At 43.5% G+C, this 16,703-nt stretch overlaps 1 protein-coding gene across 1 annotated transcript in view; it reads left to right on the top strand.

The window, feature by feature from the left end:
• The window catches only part of SH3RF3 (SH3 domain containing ring finger 3), a 195,609-nt gene that overhangs the window by 134,283 nt on the left and 44,623 nt on the right, over positions 1 to 16,703 (top strand). The window contains 2 exon segments of the mRNA XM_037070976.1: positions 3,929 to 4,174; positions 4,177 to 4,262. Of these exon segments, the coding sequence (XP_036926871.1) occupies positions 3,929 to 4,174; positions 4,177 to 4,262 (332 nt within the window).

Raw genomic sequence — 16,703 nt, forward strand, 5'->3', positions numbered from 1 at the left:
GAGGATAGTGTGAGCAGCCTGTGGATCAACTTCAAGCAATCCAACATTCACTTCATAGGGGTGCCAGAAGGAGAAGAGAAAGAGCATGAAATTGGAAATCTATGTGAAATAATAATGAAAGAAAACTTTCCTAATTTGGTGAAGGAAATAGATATGCAAGTAAGTCTAGGAATCACAGGGAGTCCCAAACAAGATGGATGCACAGAGGTCCACTCCAAGACACATCATAATTAAAATCCCAAAGGTTAAAGTTAAAGAGATGGAAGGGTGGATGTGGGAGAATGGGTGAGAGATGAGGAGATTAAGAAGTACAAATAGGTATACAGAATAGCCATGGGAATATAAAGTACAGTATAGGAAATGGAGTAGCCAAAGAACTTATACATATGGCCCATAGACATGAACAAGGGTGGGGTGTAGGAGATCATTCTGTGTGGTGTGGGCCCAGCTCCCAGTGGAGAGCAAGGCCCGATGCACAGGACCCATGCCCAGGGATAGGTTCTCCTGTGGGGAATCAGGCCTGCAATGTACCTAGGCTCCTTTGTGACTTGCTTTTGCTAAAACTCCTTCACCCTGAATTGAGACAGAAAGTGCTTACTGTAACTTCCTAGAATCCATGCTAAAACTCTCCAGTATGGAGTATAAGGAGTTCAACGATTTTTCCCTTTTTGTTTGCAAATAACCTTCTTCTGTGACATGATTTGTGGCATCGTCTCCTTTGTTTTTTGTAAAAGGTAACTACCTAAAGTGAACCTGTGCATAGAAAATGAGGACCATCAAGTAATGTGCCCAGAAAAAGAAACAAAGGCCTGTCATGGTGGAAGCCAAGGCTTTTGCACCTTTTGAGAGAGAAGTCACTCCCCCTTTTTCTCCACAGGATTTGGTAGACTCTGTAAATTCTTTTTTGATTTAGCTACAACACCGTGGCTGAGGTATCTGGGCAGATCCCACGAGCTGGGGTCTGTGACAGTGGGGTATTGCCTGAGGAAGTGGAGGAGGGTGCTCTGTGGAAGAGGAAAAAGAGGAAAAAATAGGACAACTTTAATAGCATAATCAATAAAATTAAATTAAAGGAAAAAAGAATATTAGGTATAAAGCAAAGCAAGAAAAGGAGGTACTAGCTAGAAGACAAAATACAAAAAGGATGATTTTTTAAATGGGAGAGGCAACTTGGTTAGTAAATTACAGGAGGAAAGCTATTAGAGGAGCTAGATACAAGACAGAAGGCTCTGAGTCGGGGGAAAGGATCTAGATGAGGGTGAGGGGTAAGCTGGTGAGACCCAGTATCTGTGAGACCAAAGGGAAGGGTGGGTCTGGGTGTGGAGAGAGAGGCTGGCCTGGAACTGTGGGAGTTTATAGAGGTTCATTTCACCCAGCTAGTGGGAAATGGTAAACCTGAGAATGAGGAAAGGACAAAGTTTGAGATAGACTAAGTCATTTATTCATCCAGCTGTTTTTTATTGGATGGATGCTAGGACAATTTCTAGGTACTGGGGATAGAGGAGTGAACTGAGGGCTAGTGAGATTTGGGGCTCCTGAGTTACTGAAACAAACCAAAGGTTTACAGGTAGGAAAGGGGAAACTAGTAACTGTGGAATAGTAAGGAGTGTTTTCTCAACCCGCCTACATCTCTTACATAGGTGGTTTTGGCATTACTGACTAGGAGGATCGCTAGAGGGAGAGCAGTCTGTCAGCAGTCCGTTGGTTGATACATTGTGGGTGAAATTGAGGGTGAATCCTATTGAAGATAAATGGGATCCTAAATTCTTCTACCAGCTGGTGTAATGTGTCATGCTTTCCTTTCTTATAGAATATTTTTTTTCTTCTCTAGTGATTTAATTCTGTGAAATGTGTGAGGATGTTTTAGGTGAGATTTTCTTTTTTTGAAGACTCATTCACTTATTTTTTTTTAAAAGTAAGCACCTCCTACATGCCAGGCACTATTCCAGCTGTTTCAAATATGTCTGTAAATTAAACAGCAAATGCCCTACCCTAATAGAGCTTGCAATATGATGGGGGGCGGGGGGGAGACAGGCAATGAGCAATCAGTACATAATAAAGAGATATACTATACAGGTGATTAAAGGGAAGTAAATGCTTTGGGGAAAAAGAAAAATTATAGCAAGGCAAGGGGGGTTGAGATTGCAAAGGGTCAGGTTGCACTGTTCAGGGGGTTGATGAGGACAGCCATTCCAAGAAGGTGGTGTCTGAGCTGACTGGGAGCTGTGAAGGGGTGCAGCAGTGCACCTATCTGGAGAAAGGGAGTCTGTGTGACAGACCCAGTAGGCACCAAGTCTCTGAGGAGAGAGAGAGCCTGTATGTCTGTTGAGGAATAGCCAGGAGGCCAGAGTGGCTGACAGGAGAAAGTAGGGGAGAGATTAGGAAATGATGCCAGAGAGACTATATGGCTACAGGGCTTAGTACTATCTAGAATACGCTCTCTTATTTTGTATGTGGTTAGTAAGGAGATGCACAGTCAGGTAGAAGCTAGCCAGAGGTGAAGGTGAGCTATGCAAGCCCTTGGCAGAATTAGAAACAGCCCCTGCAGAGCTTCTGGGACCCAAATTCGATTGCTCTTCTCTAGCTGAGCTATCACCTCCCATTACAGAGCTGCTAAACTGGGGTGAAAGAGAGTTCAAACAGCAAGGAAGAGTCAGACAGATGGCCCCAGGAGCACTGGCAAATCCCAGATTGCCTCAGGGTGCTAAGTGACCCCGACTGGCTTCATTGATCTGCATCATTGCGTAACCTGGTCTTCCTTAGAAATAGGGAGTCATGTTGAGGGAAGATCCTAAGCCATCCCAAACCCTGAGTAGTTTTAAAACAAACAAACAAACAAACAAAACCCTCCCTATATCTCACCTTCTAGAAAAATGGGACAGGCTCCTAACACACTGTCAGAGGGAGGAGTTTCTTTGTGGTGGGGAGTTGGGCAGGTATTTCAGTATGTGCTCTTTCTAAGGCATATCTGGGGCTGAGAAAATCATTTTGCTGCATGTTGCTGAGTCCACACATGCCACAAAGTCTGGTGCTAGAAAATAGCGATAGTGTGACATAAATTTCTTCTAACTAATAAGGCAAACACAACTGGACTTGAGTTGTGCAATGTTCAATGGACACTTGGTGTGAAGTGATGTCTCCTGCCACCAGCTGTGTCTCTTTTTGAGCCATGTCTACCCTGGCTAGAACTCACTGTCCCTGTGGTATGGCTTGTGCTCTTCCCTCTTTGTTTCTGTAATTAGTAAGGAGACAGTTCTTCAAAATTACTAACACAAGCTATAGCAAGATTCATTTTAACATGGTGCATTGTTTGGAGGGAATTATCTTTTCAAATGACAGATTTGTATAAATGTTTTCCTTCAGGGTTCTAGCATCATTAGGCAAGGGCAAGTTCCTGGCCGTGAGGCTCCTAATGTGTGAATGGAAAACTGAGGCTGCAGTATAGAGGCAGGAAGGTGGGGGATGGTGCATGCTCCTTGGGCTGCAGAGGGAAGGGAAGAGACATAAAGCTGCTTTGGCCTGTAATGGGCACAGCTCAGCCAGGCCAAGTACCAAGTGTCAGAAACAAAGCCCTGAGCACTGCAGTCTAGGGAGGTATTGCAATGATACCCCACATGCAGGGTTCCCCTTCAGACTTTGCTTTTACAGACATTCTAACAAAGGTGAGTACATTAGCTCTTCATAGCAGAGAAGGTCAGTTACAGACTGAATAGGAAACTGGCAGTGAGGCAGGAAGTGGTGTTCCCAGTCCTGACGGCAGACATTCTGCATGTGTTCTTCGGGTTCTGGGCCTCAGGCTCTCCCTGTGACGTGTGTTACCAGGTCTGCAGCAACTGGACAGACTGTCCCAGGAAAAAGTGTGTTGTAATTGCATGTCAGGTTGCAAACTAACATTTTGATCCACCCTCTCCCCAACCCTGTGCTCCAGCTACCCACTCCTCTGCTCAGGATCAAGACGGACCAACCGCCACAGTGTCACCCCTGTGCACCCAAAACTCCCCATTCCCCCTGCCCACAGCCAGCCTCAGGTCCCACTCCATGGTGTCCCCGCAGCACCTCCATCAGCCCCTAGTGCAGACCATCACTGAGACCCAGTGCATCCGGCCAATCATCCCACTCACGTCAGCAACATCAGCCATCACACCTACCAATGTCACTGCTGCCAATCTCAATGGGACACTGGAGTAGGGACTTTTAGTGGCCTGTCAACATCCAGCCCCACCAACATGGAATGCAAACCTGATGAGAAGAAAAATGAAAAGGTAAGCAACCCATCATGAGTGAGCCCTGGCCCTAGCCCAGCTGGTTATTGTAACTCTTTGGCACCCAATGCCAAGGATGTTCTATACACCTAAGTCTTGAAGGTGGGCACCAGGCTTGTGACAGACATGGAAGTCAAACCATTAAGCAGCTGGTTATTGAAGTGGAACTCAGGCCTTGGGTCCTCATTAGGTTGACCCAAGCCCAACTATAGTCATGCAAGAAAGAAAAAAAATGTGTCTCCTTCTCAAGGTGCTTTAGTCCATCTAACAGAAAATCATTGTGATATATTCATTTTGTTAGAGCAACATTCTTATTGCCAGGTATCGGGGTATTATAATAATAACTACATAAACCTACTTATGTGCACCCACTCCCTTCCATGTCAGTCCATAGCCTGCCTGTTCAGTCACAAGAGAAAGATCTGTCTTCACAGGAGAAATGAGAGGGGGATGCCAGCCTGACACTTGGCGTGGGTAGCATTTTTAGCTATTCTTTTAACTGTAAAGGAAGTAAGGTTATTTCACAAACTGAATCTGATTCCAATGAGCTTACTTCATTTGCCATCCAGCTAGACATTGGATTAGCCAGGATTAGACTCAGATTTCTAAATCAGTGCTGTCCACAAAAACTATAATTTAAGACACACATCTAATTTAAAAGTCTCCTATTAGCTATCTTTTTAAAAAGTTTGAAAATGTAAAAATAAAATTAAAAAGTGAAATTCATTTAATGGTATTAAATGAATTCTGTATCTATTAAATTCCATATCCAAAAATATTATCATTTGAACATGTAATCTATATGAAAAACTTGTTGCCAAGATGTTTTGCCTTTTGTCACATTCAGTCTTTTAGAGCCACTGGGAAAGCCAGTAGGACAGTGCCAGTGCTCATGGGGCAGTGTCTTTATGGCTCTACGGGCAGCATGGGCCCAGATCTTCAACAGGGAACCATTTCTGTTGGCCTTGCTGCATAAAGGGTTTGTGTTCATTCTCTCTTGGCTTTCCCACATTCTGTGAATCTTTTTAAATCTTTCTGTATAAAATCAGTGTTTTATCCTACCCTTCACAACAGTATGGATGGAACTGGAGAGCATTATGCTAAGTGAAATAAGCCAGGTGGTGAAATATAAATACCAATATGATCTCACCTATAAGTGGAAGCTAATTAACAAAACATACAAGCAACTGAAACATAACCAGAAACATAGAAATAAAGAACAAACCGAGAGTAACCAGAAGGGAGGGGGAAGAGGGAAAATAGGGGAAGGCTCATCAAGGAACATGTTTAAAGCACACATGGACAAAGCCAAAGGCGGTAGGTTTGAGGGTGGGAGGTGGGGATTGGTGGCAGGGAGGGGGGGTGAAAATGGAGACAACTGTATTTGAATAAGACTTTAAAAAATAAAATTATTTTTAAAAAAAACAGTATTTTGATTGGAGTATGCTAGCTAGGGTTGGGGTGAGACCCTCAACACTAGTGAAGACAGCCTCTCCTGTTCTTTGGAGGCAGTACCAAAACCAGTGTTGACTGTTCAATCCATCATCCCAGGACCCCCTGGAAGCACACCCACCCTCTCAGCACCCTGTGGTTAGTGAAATTCCAGGAACCCTGCAGAGATACACACACCAGAGTCTTCAGGATCTCTTGACCAATACTCAGGTCTTGTCACCACCTGTCTCTGTCTCATCTGTTGCAGAGAAAGGTGATTCCCATGCTAACTGGTGTGGAAAAGGCCTTAGTCACTGTTGCTGAGCTCTCAGCTGTCAAAAGCTCAAAGCTCCTTGAGTCTAACAGGATGCCTGGGTGTGAAGCACAGTAGTTGCTCTGTGTTTTGTGCCCGTGTCTGTGTGAAAATCACTGAGGTCTTGATCTGCTCCTTTCTACCTACAGCCTGATTAGGAGATGTGCCTGGGTCTTGTCAGGCAGCACAGATGGGGGTGTGGTCCCACTCTCTGATTTGGTTATCTTTCCTGGAAGACAAGATCCCCTAGACCTCCTAAATGCTGAGAAAATACAGGGGACAGACTTAGGGAAGTGCTATAATTGCTCTGTAAACATTTCTGGTTCTTTGCCTCCGAATTCTCTCTCTCTAGTTTGTGAAACAGGGATGGCTTCAAGTGGCTCATTGCTGAGTAGGGTCAGGTTTGTAGGATGTTGTATGGAGAATGATATTGTTCACCATCTTTGCCCTCCTAAGTGTGTTGCCAGTAAAGACCAGCATTGGGTCTGCTTTCAGCAGGCCTGGCTTGTTAGATATCCAGCAGGTATTTTGCTTTCACTCAAGTCTTACTTTCTGCTAACAATTCTCCTACATCAGCAAGGAGTAGTGGAGTCCATGGTCTTTCTTGATGGAAGGCACCTTGGAAGAAAGCCCTGCTTACAGATGAAAAGCAGAAGATATGTCAGCTTAACTCAGAGAACTCCCCAGGCTGAGCCTGGCAGTGGGAATGCACAAGCCACTGCAGGTTGAACCCGACCAATCCTGGCTTGGGCACAGACTTCTCAAAGCACAGAGAGCAATTTATACTTTGCTCAAGTAGAAACTGAAATGAACTTAGTGGGAATGAATGAACATGTGTCCATAGGACAGCAGCAATCATCAGCATCAAATCCCAGTAGACAAGGACATCATCCTTAACAATATTAGGTGTAGTTTTTGTTTCTCACCTTTCAGAGGGGAAAAAAGAGAAAGGAAAAAAGAGAAATGGGGAGGGAAGGAAGGAAGGAAAGAAGGAAGGAAGGAAGGAAGGAAGGAAGGAAGGAAGGAAGGAAAAAAGGAAGGGAGGGAGGAAGGGAGGGAAGGAGAGAAAGAAAGAAAAGAGAAAGAAAGAAAAAAGAGAGAGAGAGAGAAGGAAAAGAGAGAAAAGCAGTAGTCTGATAAATCACCTGTTAATGTTTTTCCCTTCTGTATTCATAGTAGAATTTTTCCTAATTCGTAGTAAGGTAGAAAATGCCCACAGTTTCTGTTCCTAGCAGAAGAGCCAAGACAATGGCTGTTTAAATCTCATTCCTCATAAGCCTAAGCAAGCCACTGCAGTGTGCTCTGAGCCAGCAGTGTGCATGATTACAACTGAACAGGTTTTCCTAACCTTGAAAGCACAGCGGTTGGCTTCATGTCAACTTCTGGGGAGCCCATTGTAGATGTGCACATGTCTGAGTGTGGCCAAGGGACTTACAAAAGGAGCTGGCAATGTTCTCCAGGCTATTTCTGTTACTGAATTTTCCCCCAGAAAAGACAGTGAACTACTAATCCCAATGTACAAGGAGACCTAAACTTCAGTGCCTGTGTGTTTTCATAGTGCAAGTGCTGAGCTCTGCTGCAATTTGATTTGGACCCTTCCAGGCTTGAGCTTATGAGATAAAACCTTGACTGATGAGGCCCCTGGGTGCCTGCAATTAGCTGTCTCCCACACTGTGACTGTTCTCTGGGCCTGACTTCACATAATACTCTTCTGCTGTTAATGTGCCCATGAGGCACTTACCCTTTCCTGTGAGCTTGGCAGTGGGATCTTTCAAACTACGTGTTTGAAAATGATTCATTCATGGGCCACAAAACCAATTTAGTGTATGTGGACCAAATTTTATTTAGATTGAAAATTATATATAGGATGAAATAGACTAGATCAGCCTACATGGCACACAGTGAGGTAGGGAAAATTGGGGAAAATGATTGTAACTGCTGTTTTTTAATATATTTTCTTGATTATGCTATTACAGTTGTCCCATTCCCCCCCTTTATTCCCCTCCACCCTGAACCCTCTCCTATCATCATATCCCCTTCTTAGTTAATGTCCATGGGTCATATATATATATATATATATATATATATATATATATATATATACTCTTTGGTTTCTCCATTTCCTGTAGTATTCTTAACCTCCGTGTTTCTATTTTGTACCTACTATTTAGCTTCTTATTTCCTATACCTTTTCCCCCATGTTTCCCCCCCTTCCTCGCTGATAACTCTCCATATGATCTCCATTTATGTGATTCTGTTCCTATTCTAGTTGTTTGCTTAGTTCATTTTTGTTTTTGTTTTTCTTAGGTTTGGTTGTTGATAGTTGTGAGCTGTAATTTTACTGTTCATATTTTTTATCATTGTCTTTTTCTTAGATAAGTCCCTTTAACATTTCATATAATAAGGGCTTGGTGATGATGAACTCCTTTAACTTTACCTTATTGGGGAAGCACTTTATATGCCCTTCCATTCTAAATGATAGCTTTGCTGCATAAAATAATCTTGGATGTAGGTGCTTGCTTTTCATGACTTGGAATACTTCTTTCCAGCCCCTTCTAGCCTGTAAGGTCTCTTTTCAGAAATCAGCTGACAGTCTTATGGGAACTGAAAGGTTTTCTTAGGCTCCGCTGAGAAAAAAATGCCAATCAGCCACAAAGTCAGACAATAAAAAGCTTTATTGGGGTTTGTGCGCCCAGGTGAGGTTCCCCGGTCTACAGACTGAGGCCAAGGGAAGTCTCACCCAAGCAGGTAATGTGGCGGGGTTTTATTTTTGTTGGCTCCCCGTGGGAGCTGGGGATTTTTCCCCTCTGAACAAAGCAGCAATACAGCATTGGTGGTCTCTTCCTCGGACTCAGGTTGCTATGCGGATGTCCCGACCCTCTGGCTCTCTGATTGGATGTCTTTTCCGGGCACCATTTTGATTGTCCACCATCTTGATTGTAGTCCAGCCAGGTTTTCTTACCTCGCCCACCCTAACAGAAACTCCTTTATAGGTAACTATCTCCTTTTCTCTTGCTGCTTTTAAAATTCTCTCCTTCTCTTTGACCTTGGGTAACATAATTATGGCATGCCTTGGTGTATTCCTTTTTGGATCCAAATTTTTTGAAACTCTCTGAGCTTCCTGAACTTCCTGAAGTCTATCCACTTTGCCAGATTGGGGAAGTTCTTCATTATTTTTTCAAATGAGTTTTCAGTTTTTTGTTCTGTCTCTTCTCCTTCTGGCACCCCTGTGGTTCAGTTGGAACATTTAAAGTTGTCCCAGAGGTTCTTAAGCCTCTCCTCAATTTTTTGAATTCTTGTTTCTTCATTTTGTTCTGATTGAATGTTTATTTCTTCCCTCTGCTCTAAAACTTAGATTTGAGTCCTGATTTCCTTCCTTTCACCATTCATTCCATGTATATTTCTCTTCATTTCACTTTGCATAGCCTTTACTTTTTCCTCCATTTTGTGACCATACTCAACCGTTTCTGTGAGCATCCTGATTACCACTGTTTTGAACTTTGCATCTAATGGGTTGGCTAGCTCTTCATCACTTAGTTGTATTTTTTCTGGAGCTTTGATCTGTTTTTTCATTTGGGACAATTTTTTGTCTCCATGCACCTGTTATGTAGTAAGGGGTGGAGCCCTAGGTATTTGCCAGGGTGGGGCAACCCACATTGCTGCTCTATGGCTCTGTATGTGAGGGAGGGATTCTAGAGGGAACAATGCACTTGCTCAGCTCTTGGCCCGCTTTCAGTCACTTCCTCCACTATCCACAAGCAAATTGGGCCCTTCTGGTTCTGACTCCCAGGTGAGGGTGTTTGTGTACATTCCATGACCCTGTGGGTCTATCCAACAGACTGTCTCGTGAGGTTGGGAGTTTCTCCCACAACTGCAACCCCCACATGTTTTTACCACCAAAGGCTTTGAGGATTTATTTCCGTGTACTGGAACCCTGAGTTTTGTGGTCTCTTTCACTCCCTAGTTGTTCCTCCCACATTATCCACACATAAATGTGATACAACCTGGTCTGCCAGCTGCCTCCTGGCCCACCTGGTCCTCCATTTGCCACCTTTCTGTATGTCCTCTCCATGCAGCTGCCTGTCTCTGCCTCTCCTACCAGTCTGAATGAATATTTCTTCTTTAACTCCTTGGTTGTTGAACTTCCATACAGTTTGATTTTTCTGGCAGTTCTGATTATTTCTTATTTTAAAATTTGTTGTTGTTCTTCTTTTAGTTGTGTGAGGAGACAAAGTATATTACCTATGCCTCCATCTTCACCAGAAGTCTCATAACTGCTGTTGTTGAGTGTTCTGAGTCCTGCTATAACACTTAGTTTTCTTAAAAATGGATCCCTGAAGAATGCCTTGCTCACAGAAGGCCTCCTGATATTTGTAGACTAAAGAAAGTTGGAAAAACTCCTGCCCATAGTTTTCACTGTCATGACTAATGAGAAAGATTTTTCAGGTCAGAAAAAACTTAACCTTTGGCTTATGGAAACTTCTGCAGAAGTTTCAGTCTCACAGAATAACAGAACTCCAGAGCCATCAAAGGTCTTTTCATTAAGCTCATTTTCAGTGATGCACCCAAGGCTCAGAAATGTCAAGAGACTTGTCTGTGGTCACACAACATTGACAGTGGAGCCAGCATAAGAACTCTGGCTTCCCAGCCGTTATGTCAGTGCTATCTTGGCTTCAGTGGGCTGACTTGTGGTGGCATCTCCAGTGCATGGTAGGCCGTGACCTCAGCAGGGGTGTTTGGTTTGTTCAGGAGTACCTGAGGGAGGGGTCTGAGGCGACTGCTGGAGGAGGCCATGAGTTCAGCTTGGAGAGCAGAGTATGCACCCGAGTGTATGCCTTCTGGTTGTACATTGGATGCAGCTTTAAGAGGGCCCCCTGCAACAGTGAAGTACTTGATCATATCCATGCAAATGGCATGACCTTTATTTATTTATCTTTAGAGAGGAAGGGAAGGAGAGAGGGAGAGAAGTATCAATGTATGGTTGCCTCTCGTGCACTCCCTGCCAGGAACTACATCCCCTGCTGGGAACTGGCCTGCAACCCAGGCCCTGACTGGGAATCAAACTGTGATCCTCTGGTTCGCAGGCCCGCACTCAATCCACTGAGCTACACCAGCCAGGGCATGACCTTTAGAGTGAAGGCTTAAGGGAACAGTTTGGTCTGCGGGGAACAGGAGACCTCAGAGAGTGATCCATAATGTCAGTAAGCAGGCCTGACCCGAGACAGGGATGTTATGGGAAATGTGCTTGCTGATGCACTTGTTCTTTATTATTAGACCTCACCCATTTAAACATATGTATACATATGATAGATGGAGGGCATGTATATATATAAGGTTATGATTGTACTTTTAATGAAAACCCAGGAATGTACAATCTGAAGAAATCTTGAGAATGAAGCTCTTTAGAACAACCAGGCAGCTTTTCTTTTAAGTGAAGAGTCACTGGTATGCGAATTTATTTTCTCTCCTACTGAGACTCATTGCAGTATGCAAGACTTTACTTGTGCTGTTTCAAAAATTCGATCTGAAAACGGGATTGCTGTAGGCTCTGTAACCAACATCTCAGGTGTTGCCAGTATGTTTCCAATTTTCAGACAGGCAGATGATTTCCTGAGTCACAAGCTAGTTGGTGAGTGCCCTAGCCCAGCCAGTTGCGGAGATGTCTAGCTGCATCTCATGACATTAAATGGGAAGTGGAAATGGGCTGGGTCTGACCTCACCACTATTGCTATCCTGGTTCTCACACTAGTCCCTTGGGGAAGACTTGCCCTTGGCTTGCTTGCTGGTCATGCCCAAACATACAGAGACCCACAGATCAGTGCTGTGTCTCACATGTGACCATAGCAGACGAAGATAACTTGCCTAAAGCATTGCAGGGCCACAGGCTCATGTGGCACATCCTTGTGAGACCCTGTCTGTCCCATGAATGAGTCACTGTAGACTGGCAGCTGGCTGGCAGCTGGTAGCCATGGAAGCCCACTTTGTCCCTAGGACACTCATGCTGGGCAGCTCTGACGGCACCTGACACTAGTGTTGGTATGTGGGTGAGCAGAGCAGCCTCTTTCTGTCTGATGGGGACACTACAAGACCTGGCAACTTCACACCTTCTCTTCAACTCCCTGTAGTTGGGCTGCCTCCTGTGGGATGAGGAAAGTTGGCATTTGGCTGATGAATAATTTTCAAGCTGAAAATGACTCAATTCTGAAAGCACAATCCCAGCTGTTGAAACAGCAGCATTTTGAAGTTTTACACAGAAATTGTTTTTGGAGGAAGCATCCTGCTGGAGCATCACTTCCCTGGTGACAAGGGCAATACCCTCTTCCTCCTGCTCATCAGAGTTCAGACTCTTTAGTGAAACAGGAGGTTGGTGCTCTCTTAGTCTCCGGAGAGCTCAGGGGTAGCCTAGAGACCTTGTCCTGATATTGGACCTTGTCCAGACCTTGTCCTGGTATTTTCTCTCTCCCAGGAAGGCACCACAGCCAGGCACAGCCCATCTCTGGTTGTCTTGTAGAAGAAACTCTGGCCTTTGTCCCAGATGAGACTCAATCCAGTGTACTTCTGGATCTCAGCTTGGTGGAGGGTACAAATATGGATGTGCAGGTCATGAGGGCAAGGTGACCTGCCCAAGGCCATGAAGCTAGTAATCACTGGGAGTAAACCAGGCCTGTCAGTGCTCAGGTGAGTGCCCATTCCCTCTCCACTGCTCCTACGGACCAGATTCTCCTATTGGGTGCCCAGGGCCTCATGCCACTGATCATTCAGGGTAGGCTGGGGATGAGGGGAAGGAGCAGGAGCCAAAATTATGTAAATAGCAAGTGAAACTTGAATTTGGAGAAAGAAGGCACAAATTGATTAATTAGCATAGAGGGTGGGTCTGGATTATGGCTCTGGTATAAATCAGAGCTCTTTATTTACCAACTGTGAATTTTGCAAGCTCCTTTCCCTTCCTATGTCTGTTTCTTCATCTGTAAAATGGCGTTGACAGTATTTATCATCCTGAGTTTAGGAGAGGAGTCAATTAGTTAATCTCATAAATGCTTAACATAGTATATGGGAAAAAAATTAGAAATGACTTTTAAGAATTTGATAGTTCTTGCCCTGGCTGGTGTAGCTCAGTGGATTGAGCGCGGGCCTGTGAACCAGACAATCGCGGTTCGATTCCCAGTCAGGGCACATGCCTGGGTTGCAGGCTGGTTCCTTGCAGGCTAACTACCAGCAGGGGGTGCACAAAAGGCAACCGTACATTGATGTTTCTCTCCCTCTCTCCTTCCCCTCTAAATATAAATAATAAATAAAATCTTAAAAAAAAAGAATTTGATAGTTCTTTGAAGGCCAGACCCTACAAAAATTATAAATAGATACAGATTAAAACTTACATCCTCAAGGTTTCTCATAAAAGATTAAAAGTAGATTTTATTTTTCAGTTAAAAGTAAAAAACACTAAACATTGCAAAATCAAGAGTTTACTCAAAGATGAGCCCACATTGGTTGGTGTACTCTATTTGTGAAATAGAATTTATCCATCTCCTCAACCACTGGAGGTTTTCTTTCCTGGTTCATTTTTCTTTATGTCCATTGAGAAACACAGATACAAAGGGTTTTTTTTAAGGTTTCAGTTTCATATATGACATTTAGCCTGAATAATAGATGGAGCCAAGAATACTATCTTAGTCTGGAGTTGGATTTCAACTGCAAAGGATTAAACCAAAATTTATTTTTAAAATAGAATTGAACTCCAGAAATGGAAAAGAATTTATGAATCCCTATAATAGCTGTGAGGATTCTACGACCCTCCCCAGAGAGAAAAGTTTACAATAACTAACCAGGATTGTTGAACGATTTTACACTCTGTTGTTACAGGGCTCCTGGACACTGAGAGATAAATGTGACAGCGTGGTAGTGATAGGGAAGGGGGGCATTCACATAGTAATGGGCCACTGGGCACATTTGATTGCCACATCATCAAGTTTGTACTCTGTTCTGCAAAGTTCTACCACTGTGACCACCTTCTTTTTCTACTGACGTACTCTTACATTGTTCATAAAGAAATGGGATATTTTCCCAGTGTTTCATGTACAGAAGATCTCAGCTAATGGAGTCAGTTCAAAAAAAAAAGCATGTATACACATCCCATAAATGCCTGCAGAATGGACCCAACAGGCCCCCCTTCCTAGAAAGCAAACTATGTCAGCATGATGGGGCATCTTTAACATTCTAGATAACATGGGGGTGCCTTTCCATCTATCACATAACTGAGGGCATTACGGATAAGGACCCAAGAGTGCGGGCATGATCATTTAGTGTGTTGTAGTTTCCTTCTGTTTTGTGGAGCACTGAGACAGTGGTGGTGGGAGGTGAAGGCAATTCTGTCACCTCAAGGGAATAAGACAACATTATACCATCATTTATTTCTAGGGTGAAGTCACTCTTGGGACAGACTTAATTTTTATTTGTCTGATATTTCATGGGTATAGCAATTCCTTCCAGGTCATGACTTAGTAGATTACAAGACACATTTCCACATAGCATGAAAGTAAAATTAATTAATCTTCTTAGAGTATTTACACTCATTCTATCCACAATCTCAAGTATAATTAATGGGTCAATTTAACAAAAATATTATTACTTGCCCTGACCAGTGTGGCTCAGTTAGTTGGAGTCTTGTCTCATAATTAAAAGGTCATGAGTTTGATTCCCAATCAGAGCACATACCTAGGTTGCAGGTTTGATCTCAGGTCCAGGAGCTGATGACGCCCAGTTCAGGCACATAAGATTCCCCAGTCCTCATATGGGAGGCAACCAACTGATGCTTCTCTCTTGCATCAATGTTTCTCTCCCCTCCTCTCTCTCTAAAAGAAATGAAAAACTCCTCAGACAAAGAGAAAAAAAGAAAAAAACTATTGCTTTATGATCTCTTTGTGAGACTAGCAATAATAACTAGATTTCTGGCATGCTGGAATTGCCTTAGAACTCTTATTTTTTTCTCTCCTTCATTTTATATCACCTTAGACAACTCTCTTAGACTTCATTTTGGTTTTGGGTTTTTTGTGTGTTTTTTTAAAGATTTTATTTTATTGATCTTTAGAGGGGAAGGGAAGGAGAGAAGGAGAGAAATATCAATGTAGGGCTGCCTCTCGTGAGTACCCTGCTGGGAACTGGCCTGCAACCCAGGCATGTGCCCTGACTGGGAATCGAACCACGATCATGTGGTTCACAGGCCCATGCTCAATCCACTGAGCTACACCAGCCAGAGCTATTTTGTTTAGTATTAAAATGGGCATGATGTCTTTTGCTAATATTAAGAAATTAATTATTAGTTTGTATCAGTTAGGGTTTTTCAGAGGAATAGAACCAATTGGAGATATAGAGATAGATGTTATGTTAAGGAATTGGCTCATGCAGTAATGGAAGCTGACAAACTGAAAATCTGTGGGGCAGGCTGATAGTGAGAAAACTAAGGCAGGAATTGATTCTGAAGTTTTAAGGCAGAAATTCTTCTTCCCCAGGAAATCTCAGATTGCTCTTAAAGCCTTTAACTGATAATGAGGCCCATTTCTCATAATGAGGCCCAATATTGAGAAATATACTCCAAGTAACCTCCTTTATTTAAAATCAACAGGTTGTAGAGATTAATCACCTCTGCAGTGTACCTTCTCAGAAATAACTAGACTACTGTTGAAGAAGGGAAAGTCACTTCCAACCAAGATGGAGGCATAGGTAGACACACTGTTCCTCCTTGCACAACCAAAATAAGGACAGCAACAATTTAGAAACAAAAAACAACCAGGCTGACAGAAAACTGAATTATATGAAAGTCTTACAACCAAGGAGTTAGAGAAGAAACATTCATCCAGACAGGTAGGAGGGGCAGAGTCTGCAGTGGGGTGGAAAGGGGTCATGGCAAAGTGGTGGCTGGCAGATCCCAGGCACTCAAGGCAGCAGCTGGCGGAACCAGCAAGGTGGTGGGTTGTGGAGGGGCATGGCACACAAGGCAGCTGGCAGACCAGGCAATCCCACATTCACACACAGATAAACCAGGTAAAACTGGGAAGTGAGACCACACAACCCAGGGTCCCAGCATGGGGAAATAAAGCCTCAAAACACTGATTGAAAACACATGTGAGTGTTGAGGTGCTGGGAGAAACTCCCAGCCTCACAGGAAAGTTCATTAGTGAGACCCACAGGGTCCTAGAATGTACACAAACCCACCCAAATGGGAATTGGCACCAGAAGGGCCCAGTTTGCTTGTGGGAAGCAGGGAAAGTGACTGAAATCTGAGAGAAAGCAGAGCAAGTGCCATTGTTTCCTCTCAGACCCCTCTCCTACATACAGTGTCATAATGCAGTGACTGGGTTGCCCCACCCTGGTGAACACCTAAGGCTGTGCCCCTCACTACTTGTAACAGCTGCACTGACACACACAAAAAAAATGGCCCATATGAAAGACCAGATCAAAGCTCCAGAACAAATACAACTAAGCGACAAAGAGATAGCAAATCTATCAGATGCACAATTCAAAACACTGGTAATCAGGATGCTCATAGAATTGGTTGAATTTGGTTGCAAATTGGATGAAAAAATGAAGGCTACACTAAGTGAAATAAAGGAAAATGTATAGGGAACCAATAGTGATGGGAAGGAAATTGGAACTCAGATCAATGGTGTGGACCAGAAGGAAGAAAGAAACATCCAATTAGA

Source organism: Sturnira hondurensis, unplaced genomic scaffold, assembly GCF_014824575.4.
Source record: "Sturnira hondurensis isolate 20B ecotype Veracruz unplaced genomic scaffold, ASM1482457v3 Scaffold0001304, whole genome shotgun sequence".
Taxonomy (NCBI): Eukaryota; Metazoa; Chordata; class Mammalia; order Chiroptera; family Phyllostomidae; genus Sturnira; species Sturnira hondurensis.